The following is a 19,314-nucleotide window of genomic DNA, read 5'->3' as shown; positions in this document are numbered from 1 at the left end:
TGTAAGCCTGTAGTGCATTTTATGACATCTTGCATCATGGCTCTTTGACTGAGTGCCTATGAATCTAACTCAGCCCTGGTAAAACATTGGATACTAATGAATACGCCTTTGGTCTTGAATGCTAATGTTGTCTTTATCCATTCTCAGGGAAGGGGGCTCACAGATTCCAAAGACTCGACTCCATCCATAGAATCCAAAACAAGGCAAGGGGTTTTAAAGGGGCGGAGGGGTGAAACTGCACTTTTTGTTTTGGTGGATGTCTGTGTTATTTGTAGCTATAGAGGCCAAGTCGCTCCTATTCTTATTCTAATTGGAACTGCACCCTCTCCCATGGCAGCTCTCGTTCCCAGAGTGAGGACCATAGTCTCCCAGCCTCACAGACAGCCACACAGCGAGAGAGAGAGAGGGAAAAGGATGGGGGGCGGGGGGAGGAGTCTAGTTGTGGAGCTCGATCCCCTGTCTGCTATGTGAGTGGTTGAGCAAGAGAGAGAGAGGAGGAGGAGTAGGAGGAGGAGGAGGAGGAGGAGGAGGAGGAGGGGGGGGGGGCAAGTGAGGGCTGAAGAGACCGAGAATGGATGGGCAATGAGAAACCCGGCGAGTGAGAGAGGAAGAGTGAGCGTGTGTGTGTATGTTCAGCAGTGAAGACACAGAAAGTCTACAAGCGCACATCAACAAGAGAGCGTGCGAGGCAGAGCCGACCACCGGCAACTCTGAAGAGTGACACAGAGAAGAGGAAGACACAGCAGAGGAAGAGAAGGACTGAAGACACACTACCAGCCCTGCACTGGTAAAAGGAGACACCACTGAGGGACTGTAGCATCCCCCCCCCCTACTCCAGCAGCACAGAGGAGCACTGTCTGATCCCGTGCATGTGTTGGTGCCTGCCAACTTCAATTTCACACTCGCCCACTGTTTTCCGTAGGTTTTGCCCTTTCTACTCCACAGTCATGATCCCTTGGGTCCTCCTGCAGCTCCTGTGGATCTCCGGACATGGTAAGTTTTCCACATTAAGTTGCTTATTCATTACATCTCGCGTGCTTGTGATTGCTGAGTGACTTGCTGGCTGGGAACGGTGTCGCTGAATACATCTTGCCATGATGTCTGAGCTTGCCAAACCATCTGTGTGTATTAAATGTTTTTATTTATAGCACTCTCGTTATATCTGATGCTAAAAGAGAAAGGAGGAAATTAGAGGATAAGTGGTTGTCCTGGGTTTAAAGAGCTGCGGATAGTTGTACCCTGCGCTTTCCTCCAGCGGTACTTTGTCGTAGCCTTCGGATGAGACGAGTTAAGTACTTCCCATTCATTCTTTATATTCCTGTCACACACATAGACACACACAAACAAAGCCCTCTAACCCCTAGTCCAGTTCAGTCAAGCGTTCGTTCCTGAGTCACATTGTTTTTGAACTGACAGCCCTTCCCTGTTGAATCCAACTACGGGGGTCTGGTCAAAAGAGACAGAAAGTAAACTGTGAAGCGCGTTGAGAGGCAGACTCGCAAGTATTGCTTCAGCCCTGTGGACAGTATTCTGCTTTTTATTCCTGGACAGTCCTAGCTGTGGACAGAATGAGGATGGATTAGTTATTTCTCCAGCTTGCCACCAGGTGGTTGCCTTTGGAAAACAATAGAGGTTGAGTTAAGTACAGGAGAACTCTACCTCTGTGGTGTGATATACGGACGCACGCAGGGCAGAATCAGACAGTAGTTGTTTGTCAGCTCATAGCGTCATGCCTGGACCACAGCGAGCGCCCTGGTTTACGCGCCGCAGGTTCAGGGTCAATGACACAGCAGCCACCTCTTTTCAAAGGATGACCCCGTCTTATTGGACTACATTCTCTGAATTCTAAGCATGTGTGTGTCTCTAAGTCTATATGTGTGTGTTTAGGGTTGTTTCCCAGAGGGAGTTGTAACCTTTCGCAAGGAATGGGAAAAATATCCAATGTGAGATCTCAGTTTGTGGACAGCTCAAAGCCAGTAACACAACAACAAAAAAAGCTTGGTAAACAGGAACATTTTCTACGGCCCTGATTTCAGCTGTTTCACATGTTGATTTATGCGTACAACAGACACAAAAAGGAAGAAAAAAAAACTCATCAATTTGCTGTGATTACACTTTTCTGCTGGCTTACAAAATAACGACGTGATCTTAAACCGACTTGTGTGATGGAGCCTCTAATTCCCTCTCTGCGTGTCCTGTGCTTTACCGGGTCCATCACAGAGGGGCTGTCAGCTGTAGTGTTGTTTCTTTATGACTGTCTGTGACCTGGGACGCTGGCACAAGCTGTGTAGTTGACCCTGAGATTGAACCGAGTCAAGGCAATAGAAGCTTTTTCTCTCGGTCATGGCCTTCGTTGCGGGGCAGTTATATTACATCAGTAGATTCTCTGACCTTTCCCTGTGTTGCTGTTTTGTCAAGTCTTTCTGGGCCATATTTGCTTTTTCAATGCAGAAGTACATTCATTTGTTGTATTTATTGCGTACTTTGGTTTGGACATTTATCTTGTGATTTTCATTTACTATCACCGGCTTAACCCCAATACAACGAGCATATCTGAAATAGCACCAACTGGAATGAGACAATTGCTAAGACTGGAATGAGATGGGATTGCTCTGCATTACAGCACAGTTTGTTATTACCATAATATAAACTACTTCTTCCCCTGCCAGGTAAACAGGGGATAAAAACCAACAGCCTCTCTTCATGCCTCGAGGGAGAAAAAAGTGCTTCCCCTTAGCTTACCATTGTTGCACAAATTACGGCTCTGTTTATGTGCTGAGCCGGTGTCAGCAGAAAGCTGTGGAAAACAATATTATTTTTTATGAACAGGGAGACAGAGGGGACTTGTGGCCATAGCAGTCATATACTTAGACGCAGCTATCCTGCGAGAGCGGGGAAGAAAGAGAGCGTGAAAATGAGAGAATGAGCAGGAGGAAAGAGTCGGTCCGTATGCAGAGGCTCTGAGCACTTTTTCCCTCTCAACTTTGAGAAATAAATGATCCGGAGCAAAACAGAGAGAGAAAGGAAGCTGCTGCGCGATGGTACCTGACTGTGGAGTTAACGCATCTAGGGCACCTTTTTCTTTTGCGGTCACCTCTCCTGCCAGTGACAGATGACACAGCACCCGTCAGAGGGATCCCGGAGACAGTCTGCAGGAAGACATTCACCTTAGGCCAAACTTGTCGAGGACCTCGTCCATCTCCCCATTCCTCCTCCCATCCAATCAATGCCGTGTCCATCCACTCTCACATTCTTCACTTGGCTCCTGATTTTACTCCCACCTCACAACAGCAGTCCCTCTCTCCTTCTGTTTTTCTGTTGTTTTTTTTTTGCTGTGAGATTTCAGTGTGATTGAAAACCCCTGTTGGGGAAAGGCAGTTTAAGGTCTTGTACTGAATGCGCCAGAATCTGCTTGAGAAAAATCACACATTTGTCAATGTTAAGTGTATGGTGCTCTGTGTCTCTCCTGTCTCTGTTTTTCTTTCTCTGAATGACTCCTTGTGACATGTATATTCAAACTGTTTAGGCCACTGGGTTTTTGGTCAACTTTCCCAGGGAAATTAAATATTGATGGGCTATCCTTGGTTCAAGGTTTGCCCACTAGGGGCAGTGCTGCTGCACAGGAATATAATCCCAATCTTTTAAAAAAATCTGCCCCTTTCTCCCCCGCCCCCCTGAATCACATTCATTATCTCCAACCTTCTCCTATATCATGTAAGAACCCCCAATTTCACCAGCCAGACTAAGCTGTGTCTTAGTCCTGGAAAGCATGTCTTAGCACCCCAGCCCCTATTTCATTTACTGCTGTCTATTAACTGCTGACTGACGACTCTAAATCCGCTTTTCATGGGCGGAAGGCTTTGATACATATTTCTCAACCAAAGTATAATTAAATGTCTCTCCAATGTCATGTCTGGATTTTTTTATAGACTGAGAATTTTTTATTTCTCTTCTCCAAAGGGGAAGAAAAAAGAGAACGATTCAAACATAAATACTAATTTTCAACCTCATATTATGAATGGTTATTTGTAAGCGAGACACACTGCTAGGATTATGATCAGAGGGACACAAATGTAATTAAATGGTTTATTCATTTTATTACAATGCTATAACTAATATACATTTTCCTGCATATTGTCATAAGCCTTTCTGCATGCAGTCCTATTTTAAACTCAACGACCACAACATTTATACTACATGTGTGCTCTGGTACAATAGAATTATTATTCCTGGTGAGGAACACAAACATGTCCTTGCCCTAGCCGTACATGACAGTTGGCTTGAGTAATGCTAACCCTGTCTGGATTATGCCATGCAAACACAGTGAGTGACAGATGACGCCATCGGTCCATGATGGGCCCAGTGGCATGCGGTTTGTTTTCTTGTTTGTGCTGCATGTCCCATCAAGTCTAGCCAGTTTAAGTCACCTCAGCCGCTGTGACCCCTGCTCATTTCTGTGCCACGATAGATTAAACCCCCTGTAATCCCTCTGAGCCCAGGGCCCAGTTGGATATTTATGGTAATAAGTAAACATATGAATAAATAATCTAAGAGGCTGCCGCTGGACAGCTGGAACTTGTACTCAAAGTCCCAATGTTTGGCATTAACTGGAGATGGTGTTTCCAAGAAAATTCAGTTTTGGCTAAGACTTTTGTTTGGTTTGGCACACACTAGCTAAATAAATATATCAATATATCAATAAATCAATAAAACATAGAGATGGAAATGGGCATGTGTTCATTTAGGCACATTCCAAGTGTTTTGAAGAACACAGAATATAGAAATAGTACATCCGCTGACAGTTTGGATGTAAGCCTTATTTCGAGTCTGTCAGGATTCAGGTCAGCTTGTGAGGGGAATATGATTAGTTTGAAGTGTTCTTGGAAAACCAGGCAATGATCTGATCTGCTTTCTCTCATGCCATCAGTCAGCCAGTCAACAAAATCAAGCTGTTTACTGTTGGGCTTCATTATCCATCGAGAAGACTCTCCCCCAACCCCAAGAGTTTTCTTTAGTACCAACCAATCAACCCCAAAGCCCCTCATCTGCTCGCTCTCTGAGACTCTTCTGCTGGATCTCATTCCTCGGGGATGAATTTATCCAGATTGGAGCACTCAGCAAAAGGGCATTATCCCGGATTACATGTCTGTTGGGCGGCAGTGTTAAGTAATTCAACCAGATGCTGTTGTGATCACTGGGTCACCTGTGAAGGCAGGGTTTGCAGCTGCACTTCTTCATTCTTTATTGTCGTAATTTCATCCTTCTGAGATAATATCCTTGGGCGACAGGTAAAAAGAGATGGATGGAGCTCAATGATTTAGAAGTAAGAATACCCGTCAATGTAGGGAGTTCTGCGGAAGCCCTGTACAACCAAAGTAAGGATTTTATTTGGTGACAGATTAGAGAATGGATTAATGGCTTCTAAATTGCAGTTTAATGCACATGAAACAACAAGCGAAGCAACTAAAGTCGGCTTCACGCGGCTCTGTTTTCAGCTGTGGGGGTGCTGTGAGTACAGTAGTTGCGGTGTTTTTCTTCCTTGGAGAGGACAAGGCATCGGCACAGCAGGGCTAAAAGAAATATGTTGGTGTTTTTAGAGCTTGCCGGTTTCTTTTCTCTGCTAATCCTGTCTCTATCCAGCCGAGGTTTTGATAGATAGAAATTTTAACTCACTACTGGGATCTGTGATTGCTTGAGCAACACGGGTGTTCTGCAAGGTGGGTTCAAACAGAGTAACAATACTATGTTTGTACCTTTCTTGTCAAAATCCCGCTTTACAAATCTGAAACATTAGTAGGACTTTTGTTCACGCTAAGAAAATGTTCAACTTAAATTGTTCATTTTCTCGCATCACCCAAAATCAGTTTTTTTTCTTTCCCTCAGAGCATTTTCCCACCACAGGGATGAGTGTATTAAAACATGTTTTCCGATACAATTTTACCAACTCCAGAAGTCATACTGTAAAGAAGGGTTGATTTGATTAAACAAGCCACTCCTAAACACAAAAGTAGTCTATAAAAACAGTTCTGCTATTGCTAGATGTGTTTTTAGAGATACAGTACAGCCTTTTTATCCCCCATGGTTGACACTACTGAGTTTGAGTCAACATCTGTCATGGAAACAGGTGAGCAAAACAAGAACATTACACGAGGGAAAATGTCAAATGTGTAAACCAAAGGTGAAAGAATATTTAATAAAGAAGTGTTATAGTTTGAAATAAAATAAATGTTGTGTATCCGTAAGGTTGTTACTGTATGTAGGGTCTTACATACATACATTGCAATCTACAAAAGTAATTAGGGAGTTGTTACTTGTGCAAAAACACCTGAGATGCAATTTAATCTATTTTTATCCCTGCTGTAGTTTGTATATGCAGGGAGTTGCAGATTGCATTGTAAATATGAAGAGTAATTGGATGCAAAATACCGTTGCGATGATAATTGCAACATTTAATTGAATTACTCAGCTTGTTAGTCACACAGCATTTATTGGAAATATGCTTCATACTCAAACTCGACATCAGGGTCAGTGCTGCTTTAATGGTTTTATCACATGCATGATAAGTATTGTCACTTAGCTGAGTGGTAGATATGTACACCCTACCTCATTTTAATATACAGCCACTTACATATGTTGTTACATCCACCTAAGAGGCTGATGCATGTCCAGTAATGTACATGTAACCTACGCAAAGAGCTTTTGTGACCTTCAGAAGTCTGTGTGCAATTCCTGGCTGACTCATTTATATGTGAAAAACGTTCATGAGTAAATTGAACGCCTTGCCTGAAACTTCCTTTCTTCAGGATGGTTCAATCCAAGCAGTAAATCACATGCAAATATTGCCGATACACATTCTGCCAACTGTGTCATGTTATTTGTCCCGCTATTGCTTGAAACATTTGTGAGTAAACCAGCCAGCCAATGCATCGACGTGATTGTGAAAGGCTGTTAGGAAAGGACCCCGAAGATGCATGTGTTGCTTCAGCACAGGAGGCACATGAGGAATTGGGTTGCTGATCAGATAACGACTTCCTAGTGTTTGGCGGGAAGTTTCTAGGACAGCTCAATATTACACCCGGATGAACTCGCCTTTCTTTCTTCTCTCCATCTCATCCTTCGCTTCTCAATGTCCCAACGTTCTCATGCCAAAGAATCATGACAATTGATTCATGGGGAAGGTTTTCATACCGCTCATTTCACATGTATTTTCTCTGTGTGTGTTTGCATGTGAGTATGTCTGGTGTCGCTGCATTTGCTACCATGCCACGACAATTACAGCTGCAAGCCTTGAATGGCAATATAAATGCAAATCAGCCTTTTAACTTGTACAAGCAGAATCTGGCGAGGGAGAATCTGCTCACCTGTGGATGACTGTGAATGTGTCTCTTTCTGCCATTACATTACTACTGCTGTGCATGTTTTGGAAACAACAATGGCAAAATATAGTATGTATCACACTAATATTTGTTAGCAAACCTGTTTGTGGCAAGGCTGTTTTGACTGTCTGGACTCTGATATAACAAAGTGCCACTCTATTGTAAAACACCATGGTGTGGATCAATTAAAGGGAGCAGTGCTTCTTTTTCGATTCACCTAAATTGTTCTTAGCAATGCAATGTGTAAAGGCTCAATAGCTTATACTTTTTTTTTAAATGGAAAGGAAAACAACGCTCTCTATGTTACCAGACACCAAAGGTGAGGGCCATGGCTTTTTTGAAAGGCTATTTGATCTGGCACTGATACCACACAATGTTTTATTCAGTAAAGCACATCAGAGACAATAGCAGCAAAAACTTGCTCTTGATCCAAGCCAAAACTTTTGATATCTGCCAAGGGGGAATGTGTAGCTTTGAAAATGAAAAGCGTCTACTGCTGCCACCCTCCCCCAACACTCCCTTCTATGTAGATGTGCATGTGTTTGTTTTTCCCAGTTTTTTTCCCAGATACCAAATGAGGCTTTGAGCCACCTGCCTGTCCCACTAAGACAATTAAAGCAACTGGGAAGAAAGGGCCATTCACTAGTGAGGCTCGCAATGTTAGCATAGGAGCCAGAAACTGCTCGGCATACCACCCCTCCCCCACAAAACACTCATTCAGCACCACTTATGTTGGCACTGTGCCAACTCCGTTCCCATTTGTGTATTTGTCGAGGAAATGCAGGAGCAGTTGACACCAGTCTTAGAAGGTCTGTGACATGGGGTGCTTGGTTTGCATGTTGATAGAAAATCCCTCTATTGGTCTCCAGACATATTCAGCGTGAGGCCTGTGGCTCTGTGTCATTATAGTTGTTTACGAGGGCTTCATCTGGCACAGCCTTCACACAGAATGACATGCATTGAGAGGCGCACACACACACGGACACATTCAATACTTTCACTTGCATTACCAATCTGCCAGAGCACAATAACAGTTGAGAAACCCTGGGGTTTGTGAACTGAGAGCTGGAAAGTATTGGTAGGTTCTGTACCATGCTATAAATGAAGGTTTCCATTGATCCTGAAACATGAAGATAGCCTTAAATGAGAAAACAGCTGTATTGATTGTAGGCCGGTATGTCTGATGTTTCTTTAATATGGCACTGCTGGGATTCACTCAATTTAATAGGTTGTCTATTTTTAATATGGTTGTCGCAAGCAGTATCAGCTGAAGACAATCCCTGGAAATATGTCACTACTGTCTTCCACCTCTCAGTCCTTTCTTCATCAGCTGGATTCCTGAAAAGGATGTGAGAAACTTGACAGAGTAAACAAAGGGAATTAAAGTATAATTAATTTTTTAGAGGCCTCTCCAATATTCACTTTACTGATTCGCAGGTTGAAGAGCTCTTGCAGCACTCTCTGATTTTTATTTTATTTTATCAAGTGCAATTTAATATTGTGGAGGTTGGCCCAGGCACTGATAAAATGCTAATGCACATTTGGGAGTTTAAATGATTTGCTATCCTTTCAAATCTGTTGGCAGGGGTTTCAATCTGGCTGGTGTCCTGGGGGAATTCACAGTGGTCATTGCTCAATCCCTGTGGGACATTAGTGCAAATCACAAAGGAGAACTGAAGTCATTTCAGTTTTCCACTTTCCATTGGCCACTGCCCAATGCTAAATGGCACAGAACTGGCTCACAAAACTGGGCAGGGCAACCTTGTATGCCTCCTTCCGTATCAACCCTTTTAAATCTGATTTAATCAAATCACAATACCACATTGCAGACCCATTTGAGTCAACCTGAAGACAAACAGTTGAGGAACTAGAAGGCCTTGGGGTGAACCAAGGGCAAGGCCATCCATTACTTCCTGTGCAAGCAAGAGCACTGCAGGGACAGGGAAAATGCCTGCGGTGCAAGATGATAAACAGACTCCACATCAGAGATTGGATTAGAGTGGCAAGAGAGAGAGCCCTAAAAGCCATGTGCAGTTTATTGAAGCCTTATCTAAAGCGATAATGTAACTAGAGAAAGGCCAGTGTAATGACGGATGAGTGGACAGCACCCTGCTAAAGAAATAACATAAGGCAAGATGGTGGATAGGCAGGTCCACCATGGTCAACTCATCATCTTTAAAGAGCAGGACGTAGGACCAGTGGATAGTTCTGATAAAATGGACTGTCAATTGCTGGCTCCCCTGGTTACCTTGCAGTGTCATCATCGCAGGTGTATGTAGTTTAGAGAGGCTCAGTGCTCAGGTTCACTGCAATCTAAGATTCATTTCATCACGGTACCCATGAGGCATTTTGGGGGAAAATGGTAGCAGTGTTATTGCTGCGATTTTGTTCAAAGCACTGATCTCTGCAGTGGCTCGATTTGTGATGTATGAAATCCATGTGTGACCATGCAATGTCTCCATATATAACATTCTTTTCCTGAGGGGAGGAGTGAGATGATGCACAGAAAATAGAGATGAAAATAGAAAGTTAATCTGAAGGATTGTTGGGGGAAAGCAAAGTAGCATTTAAGTAAAAGTGTTGTTTGTAAGTATAGAGGATTATCTCCTTGCAGAAAGACAACGTTATCTTATAGTAGACGGATGATGGTAATGACAACACAATGCCTTCCAAGGTAAACAAATATATAATTAGCACTTGGGGAAGAAAGTGAGGGGAGAAGAAAGAACAACAAAGAATGAAAGACATCTCAGAAGGAAGAACATGCTTGTCACAAATTAAAACATATCTGCTTCATGCAGCCCTAATCCTTAATACCAGTGTATTTGTTGTCTGAGTAGAGTATTTGTGCGTGTATGCAAACAAGCACAATTGTGATAATGCCTTGCTTTCGTTGTATGCTAATTTTATTACTGCACATTGGGTGCCTATCTTACTGCAAACAGCTTTGGTTGAAACTACTTTTCAGTGTGTTTTTAAAGGACGCCATGCTGTTTGTTAGTGGTGGACTGGTACTGTAACAAAAGCTTCCTTTCATTATTTAAATAAAAATACCCTTGTGTGACTTTTAGCTTATGTTTCTCTGATCTGGTTGGGAAAAGTCAATGCCTCTGTCCCAATGCAGTATGACACGGGCACAGCAGGACATTAAAAATGCAGAAGGGCATCTAAAGATGATCGTGGCAGCACACAGAGGGATGTTCAGGGGTGTCACCAATCCCCCCATCACCTCCAGTGCATGGACCTGAAACTTTCCCTGAGGTTATGAGCCTGCATTATTAACATGGCTTTCATAAAATAAAATAAAAAACTCAATTTGCTCAGACCTAGCAGAAACTCCGGCACAGCCTCATTTGAAACATGGAGAAACTATCCCTCATAAATTAATGTTGGATCTCCTGTAGCCTAAAGAGTCTCCTCCAGATGGGTACGCTCCACATTGAGCGGAGTGTTAATGGCTTGGAGTCTACTGTGCTTTGTCCTGTCCTCATCTGCAAGCTCTCTAAATGCGTCATGCTTTGATATTCCTCCTCTGTTTTTGCTTTTAGATGTGTAGAAACAGTTTCATGATTTTTAAAACACCTCGTATATGATGAGTATCTAATATAGGGAGTAAGAAAACTACAAAAACTGCTAATTTCTAAAATAGGAAAAAGACCGCTTTAAGTAATTTGTTAAACCTTTTAGATTGACCTAGAGACATCTTTCAAATACAATAATATTGATGTGAGTCCTCTTTGGCATTAGGTGAAGGATGGTCCTTTAGAAGAGAGTATTCTGTGGTCTGGGGATTGCTATTGTTGTTGTTTACTCCAAAGCGGATATCTTTTAGCATCCCTCTCAGCTCTGATCTTTTGATCATCACCTCCATATTGGATCTAAAATGGAGAATGAACAGCTCTGCAATACAAGTGACTTTCAGAGTTCTGTGACTCTTTGAAGGCTGCCAAACAAGTGTCTTTCATCTTAAAAACCAGCATTCGCCTTGTACAAAAGGAGAACTGGACAAAATAAGAGAGAACCGTCTCAGGGGCTTGGAAAGGGGGAAAAAAAAGTAAAGATTGTGAGGTCTCTTTGTTATCGCATTTCCACTTAGGCTTCCTGTGAGGGAAAAAGACATGTACTTCATACGAATTGATAAGCATGCATCCGTCGTACATCCCAAACCTGAAAAGAAAATAGCAAACCAAGCAGACTATTTGCTTTAGGAAAAGTCATGTTAATTCCCTCCATCTTTAATGAGGAGACAATGAATGGCATGCATGAATGGGCCTCAACAGGCTATGCAGAATGAGACATACTGATGCTATTCAAATCTGTCTCTAATTTCATTAATCTCCTTTTTTTCCGCCATGAGCCTTTGCAGCCTCTTTGTGGCATCACCCAAGTGGTTATCACGTTTTGAATGAATGTGAATTATGTGATATGCATCGGGTTGATTTGAACAACAGATCCTGACCGTTTTGCATGTATCGGGAATTAAAAGGAAACAATTGAATGGGTAAGAGCAGGCAACAATGGCAAAAAAGGCTCATACTCAAACAGAATATGTTATCCCCGGTTTAATGATGAAACAGGGGCAGTGGTGTTTCCCCACAGAGACATGAACCAGATTTCAACCCAGTGCTCCCTGGAGTCGAGGGCCGGCATCTCTCTGACAGGACATATGGTCCCTGAGCATGGCCACCAGGGGGTCCATGTCGCCACCTTAATTGTAATGCCTCCCTCTTCCTCCCTGTTAAAAAACTAGGGCAGCTTTCCATAAAAGGAGAAGGGGAAGGGGGGAGCCTCGATTTGCCGGGCCGTGTCGGTATGCCACATCATTTAGGCTGACAGCTCTAATAAATTACAGCAACAGATTGCTGTGAACAAACAAAGCTTAATGGAAATAAAGTGAGAATTATCAGCCAAGAAATAAAAGGGAAAAAAGAATTAGATTAGTGCGAAGTGGGTGGATGAAAGGATGTCAGGCCCGCATAACACAAGCATTAAATGGGCAAATTGCCACTTTGAGAGATAGGAAATGTTTCGTTCTCATCTTTGCTTCTGTTTAAAATGGAGAATAATGAGAGAATATTTGAGCCGCCCTAACATGTCCCTTATCCGAGTCCTCCAAATCGTTCTCCTACTTTGGGTTTCTCCTCCTCCTCTACTTGTATTGCCTTTCAGAAAAAAAAAGCCTGCGGATTGTTCTGCTCTGTGGGACCGTTGCTCCGTCAACTCAGGCAGGCCAGTGAAAGCCTGGAAGCCGATGTTGTTAAAATGCTTAGGCATGTGGAAGAGGACGACAAGAGATGGTAGTAGGGTGAAATGGTATGTCAGGGGAAGCGTTTGTCAGGTGCTATCAGTATGATTGCTGTCCATCTCAGAGACCCCGGGAAGAAAAGCAGGTCAGAGGGGCTCCAGATGGACCACTCTAACTTTGACTGATTTTTAGAGGAAAGAAGAAGAAGAAAAAAATAAAGGTAAATGCAACCAACGAAACTCTGAAATGCTAAAGAGGCCTTAAATGTGCAACGAGCCCATCAGAAGATGAACTGCCAGGTGCACAGTAAGTGTTGTTGAACTTAATTTGAGAGAATGAAAGCTCTCAGCTTTGCAAAGTGAAAACACTGCTTCTGAGAAAAAAGACAGGAATCAGAGTATGAGTCATATCTCTTCAAGAAACGACAGGTGAAGTTAATTGAATCACTCTAGGGTGAGTTTAATAACTTGGCACCATGGGGAAGGAAGTTCAATCACAGAGGTTTTACTTTATCCTGTGCACATACATCTGCTTCATATCATTCATTCCCTGATGTTAGATTGCCTTTGTTATGAAAGAAAAGGTCTTTAGTTCACTCTCATTTATTGTTTTATAAAAATGCTTTAAAAACTACAATTTGGGATCATTAATTGAGTTTTTCTTTTTTCTAAATGCCCTCCTATACGGCCTTTTAAAAATGGCTTTCTGTTCAAGTTTAATCAGGTCCCCATAGAAAATAAATTGAGGTAGGAGGATTGCCATTTGGCTTCTTCTAGAAAAATAAAAATCTTTTTTAGGTCTCAGATTAAGTGGAGTTGTTGAAGATGCCACTGGGGTGCTGTTGTGTTTCTGAATTAAATTGTGAAGCATCTGAGCCCTGCGGGGAGGTCCTTATCCACAGGATGAAGTTTTCTCTAGCCCACTTTGTTAGCCAGAATATGTTGGACCTGAGCCAAGGTTAGTCAGCACCACGGACGTAGAATCCCATTGCTTTTATAATGAGCTTTGAAAAGAACTCAAGAGGTCAGACACCATGAGATTCCAATGAAAACTAATTGAGAATGTCACTCAATAACAGTAAACCAATAAGCAGAACGGCTTCCTCTTTATGCATGGGGACTGTTTGAGTAAGCACTTAGTGGAACGAGGAAGGTGTCTAGGGGAGAAGGGTGTGAGGCATAATGTGTGCGCCTTGGGGAGATTCTGGTTTTTAGCCACATTTTGTGTATTTATGTCTTCTCTTAATCTTGTGTTTGTGTGTGTCCCTGCATGTACCTGTTTCGCGTCTTCGTTCTCTCTCAGTGTGTGGCAGTGTTTGTGCACTTTGTCTTTGTGTGCATGCATGTTTGTGAGTGTGATGAGACCACAGAGAGCCGTCAAACAGAGAGCAGTGCATTTTCGAAAGGTGCCACAATTAGTTTGTCACAGAGAGCGTAAACTTGAGGAGAAAGGCACTGTGGAGAGAGAGAGTCTTTCCCCAGGCACCTAGAGTCTGTCAGACTGATTAAGTCACACGGCTGGAGTGAGAGTTGGGAAAACGGAACCAGAGCATGCTAAGGGAGCATGGCATGACAACAAAGAAATAAATAGCTACATGTAAGTATGAACATGACTGCATGTCGTATGAGTACTTTCTTATACCTGACCCCAGAGACTCACACCGGGACGCTGCACACCAGCATGCTTCCCATCATCCCACCCCGCAGTTTCCTTGCCCTCCAGCGACATAAAGCAGGTCAGGAGCATCTTAAAGTTCACGAAATGCGACATGACAGGACGACTCAAACATATGCCTGTGTGTGACAGAGAAGCAAGTAGAGGAATGATGGCAGGGCAGTGTTTTTAAGTGGGGAAATGCAGTATAACTAAGACTGAATATCTTTCTCTGCCATTCTTTTCCCTTCTGCCTGTCTTTCTTTTTTTCTCGGATGTACAAAATGGCTCAAAAGCTTTATCTTGAGTTAGTTTAAATTCATACTTTCTGAAATATAAAAGCAGACAAAACATCAGCACACTTGGAAGTTCCCTCACTGCCGCGCTGTGTGTCAGAAATGCCAAGGACCCCAGAGCCCTCTAGAAAGAATGGCAGACTATCATGCCACACAGCCTTATCATCCACCAGACTAAAAGATACACTTGTGTTCTTTGTTCAGGGGGACGCTGGTGTCTATCAGATTCCCTACTTGGTCTGTCTATTTCGATCTGTCTCTCTCTGCCACAATAAGGAGCGCTGCAGACGTGTTGGTATATAGCGGAAGGGCACCATCATTAACAACACAGAAGGCTACCCGCATAGAAAACTTTTGGCATAAAGTGCAAATGAGACAAGAGATGGAGAATCACTTCTGGTAATGCCCTCAGTAAAACCAGGTATGATATTGCTCACTAGCTGGAAATGTAAAAAAGGGCTGCCATCTCTACTTTTGTCCTCCCACGATTGGCCACCCCCATACTGAAATTAACATCACTCGTCCTCCCCTTCACATTCTCTCTGGTCCCACTGCTATGCCAAAGCACAATCTATAGCACCTCTAGCACCAAATGCTAATTGCTCAGTATTCAGAGAGAGAAAAGAGCCCCCTGAATTAAGAGTCATTTAGCGAGACACTGAGTTCAGCACAGCACGGCAATGCCTACGAGCTAATATCTCTGCTGTCTCGCATAGAGCTCTAAAAGTGTAGCGCTGAGGGAAAACGTGCTCTCTGCATATTATAATGCAAATTCCAACCTGTGCTTCGCTTCGCGAGTAGTCGAGATGGCAGAATACAACAGCACAATTAATAGGTTCAAAGTCATTTGTCAAACAAGAAACAAGAAAACTACCTTTGTGAGAAAACGTGTCTGTGTTCAGGGCCCAGAATCAATGTGTACTAAACAGTGCTTTGGTCTTTGCAAAGATTTTAATTTGTCGGGCTTGATTCAACTGTGTTGCTTTCAAAGGGAGTTGAAATAAATACATTTCCCAGTATTGAGAAGCACCACAGGAAGCACTTTTCCCCCCTCGCACTGGTGCAAACAATGGGGACAGTATGCACCTTTGATCAAGGGCATGTCTATGTTGATGACAATGAGAAAACTGCAGGCTGTCCCGAGAGTGTTGTAACCCTACCTTCAAAGTACACTTGTTTTTCCTTCACAACATCCTCTTTGTTTTACTGCTGCTTCCTTCACCGTGTTGACTGAGTCTTTTATTTGTCTAGATCAGTCAACAACACCAACAAAGCATCCTAGAACTGAGACCGCTTATTAAACAGTTTGAGGACAATTGGGTCCAACACACAATTCCAATAGACAAAACGTGAGCACATATTTAATATTTAATATTCAACAGATAACACGCGATCCAAGTCTAAAGTCATTTAGATTTTCACAGTGACTGTATGCATAAATCTGTGTTGATGGAAATGTGATCAGAGAGAGTTCCTCTTTTTGGTCTATATCACATTTTTCTTAGGGCCTTGCGCTGACACTTCATTGTGACCTCTGCCTCAGCAAGACGGGCATAAAGTGCAATCCTTTGTGACTGGGACCGACCCCCCTGCTGTGACTGGGTCAAGGTCTCGGCCAGTGACACCAGCTGGGTCCTTCTGCCACTTGCAATACATGCTAGGAGAGCATCATACAACTGCAGACAGCGTGTGGGGGTCATAGTGCCAAATCAAGACCACTGTATAGTGACAGAAAAAAAAAGGACAGCTGTGATGGTATTACATAATGCTCTGTTTGATTGTCTGTCTGTCTGTCTGTCTGTCTGTCTGTCTGTCTGTCTGTCTGTCTGTCTGCCTTTTTTATTTACTTTTTTAACCTCCAACTAATACTAGCCCTATTGTTTTAATTAGGCGGATTATGTGTATGAGTGTCTTACAATTAAACCTTACATATGGCTTGATTAGGATCCTTTCCAATGCACCCTCCTTAAATAAGGCTTTAATTAAGACTCCCATTAGGTTTTAAGAGCTTCCCAATTAGTAGATCATCAAACAAAGGCATAGGTATCTGGACATTAAGCCCTCACCATTGGAGGCACACATCTTTCGTAGTTGTTTATATCACTGCAGGGTCTTAACAGGAAAGTGACAGACAAATATTTAACTCATTTTACACTTACAGTACCCAAAGACAAAGAGAAGTAAGAGATTGGTCTTTCAAAGCTCTCATGTGTTTACTAGACAGTAAGTCCAAGCTCCCAGACTGTAGATGGTGAAATATTAATGACAACACACAATGCCACAGCACTAAATAGTTTCAACAACAGACTGATGCAAGTGCTGGTTGTTTTGTTTGGCCTGAATGTGCTCGACATATTATATTTAATGGAAATATGCCTGTTGGATTATGTAGTCCACTATCTGGTTTTGCGATTTTGGCCTAAGGTTGCATAAAACTCTCGCAGGACACGCTATATCGCAAAAATGTGTTGAGGTATGGTGTGTTGCTGTGGACAAAACAGACGGAACAATTTAATGAATAATACAGCAGAACAAAAATACATTATTATTCTTTTGCTGGGGCAAAACTGTAGAAGGTGTTTGAATCAACAGTACACACCTCCCAGTGACGTGCGGTGAAGTTCATGGCTGGTGAGGCACTGACGTCATCACAATCAGATTTGAACTGGACTCACTAGCACCCACTGCCATGAGGCAGGAGAACTGCGTGCCTCACCTAGTCTCTCTTCGCAGCGGTTTTGCTCAGCACAAGAGACACGTTACAGACATACAGTTGACAAAAAACACTGTATATTATATACACCAGCTAAAGTATGGAAATTAGTTAATATAGCCAGAGTGTTTGAACATTTTAATAGCGACATACAGACAGACAGCAGTTACAGTCTCCCTGTATAGCATGTCAGCAGGTTGGTGCCTCACCGAGCAGCCGTTCTCAGTGTTTGAACGTGAATATGAAAATTCAGCGATTTTGGATCAAAATAATGTAAAACTGGTGAAATTAAAAGGAAAATAACTTTATAATACAAACAACTGGATAAATATGATCATTACATTTATTTCTTCATTTTACTTTTCATGATGACACGGCCTCACCTGCCTCCCCTCACCGCACGTCACTGACACCTCCATACGGTATGTCTAGTAAGACTGATGAGATCTGATGTCTTTCCAATAAAACAATACGTCTATATGCACAAATTACAGTCATTTTGCAATGTGTTAATACTCAAAGTCAGAAACAATAATGTGACTGGACACTGTAGCATGTAAAAATATGGTTGTGAAAAGGTGCATTGACCTGTTAAGTCTCACTGTCAGCTGGTCAATAAAACAATAAAACATAGCGGTGTAATGAAAAGAATATGCCCACTGAGCCAGGCAGAGCCACAGAGCCAGCTTGGCTCTTTAATCCCGGCACCCCTTTTTCTTACGCTTCTCCTTGCAGAGTGCTCTGAACCTGCTGCGGAATTGAATTTTCCACCCCTGTGTGTATGTGAACCAGCCAAGCACTTCATTGTCAGAGTACTCAATTAGCTCCCAAGGCGGAAGCCAAAATGTTTTCCAACAGCAAATGTATTCTTCACAGGGCAGGCCTTCATTAGCATAATGCTTCTATTCCTATAGCACAGAGTAAGAGTGCCTTCCCAAGGTTGAAAACAAAACTGGCAAAAACAGCCTGAAGCTTTTATATCAGTGTCCCTCCATTCCACATTGTATCGTTCCAGTGGTTAAGTAGCCTCCAGTGAAGAGAACTGTTCAACTCTGCTGAAAACATCTCATTATCAGACCATTCTTAGTGTGAAGCACCTAGCAGATACCTTCTGCACCGCTTCTTTTTCTTATCTGAATGCTCATGACGTGGAGAGCACTCCTAAGACTCATGTTTAAGTTAAGGAAACCGATGTTGAAATGTCCTATTCTCTCACTGGGAAAGCTGAGCATACAGTGTATAGGTCCAACAATAAATGCTGAGAACAAAAAAGAAGCCAGCTTTTTAAGACCTTATAATGCTTACTGAAAGTTTGCAATAAAATGAATCATGTTGTTTACTGAGTGTGCTGACATTGAAACAGTTGGCTGAAGCATTAGAAATAATCTGCACTGACAAGTAGCTAAACACTCCTCTCCAAAGTGACATTGAAGTCAAACAACGATAAAAAACTTTTATTTTCCAGCTGAAAGGCTGAGGCAATAAAAAAGAAAAACGTGAGGACAAGAAAAAGTCTTAAAAACAGAACAAGCAATGGCAACTTCTCTAACTTGGAACCCCTCACTCAGTTTTGTTTGACTGAAGTGGCAGCAGAACAGTGGATGTAGCACAGACGGCCATATAGTCCGAGGGTAGTAATCTGGCTTGCCAGTGCCGTATAGAGCCTGCTCACTCTCATTATTAAGGTGCCAGGACTCCAAATTTAGAGCTCCTTTGTTTGTCACATGCCCCAGGCCTAATATATCAGCCTGGACACACACACACACACACACACACACACACACACACACACACACACACACACACACACACACACACACACACACACACACACACACACACACACACACACACACACACACACACACACACACACACACACACACTGAGAGTACACACAGCTCTCATCACCCAGACAAGCCATGGATATAAAATGGGTTGTGGGTTTTCTTTTTTGTTAATGGTTTGTGCTGGTGGGAGTCTCACTCCTCACACCGGTGTAAATTGTGCCGACAGCCTTTCTCGCACAGG

General features: G+C 42.7%; 1 protein-coding gene across 1 annotated transcript in view; it reads left to right on the top strand.

Moving 5' to 3' along the window:
• Positions 1–561: 561 nt before the first annotated feature.
• kirrel3b (kirre like nephrin family adhesion molecule 3b) overlaps positions 562–19,314 on the top strand; it is a 148,328-nt gene continuing 129,575 nt past the window's right edge. The window contains exon 1 of the mRNA XM_063906201.1: positions 562–993. Coding sequence (XP_063762271.1) covers positions 870–993 — 124 coding nt within the window. The 5' untranslated portion in view covers positions 562–869. The remainder of the gene's footprint in view (positions 994–19,314) is intronic.

Source organism: Eleginops maclovinus, chromosome 18 (genome assembly GCF_036324505.1).
Source record: "Eleginops maclovinus isolate JMC-PN-2008 ecotype Puerto Natales chromosome 18, JC_Emac_rtc_rv5, whole genome shotgun sequence".
Taxonomy (NCBI): Eukaryota; Metazoa; Chordata; class Actinopteri; order Perciformes; family Eleginopidae; genus Eleginops; species Eleginops maclovinus.
This window is presented reverse-complemented; position numbering and strand designations above follow the sequence as displayed.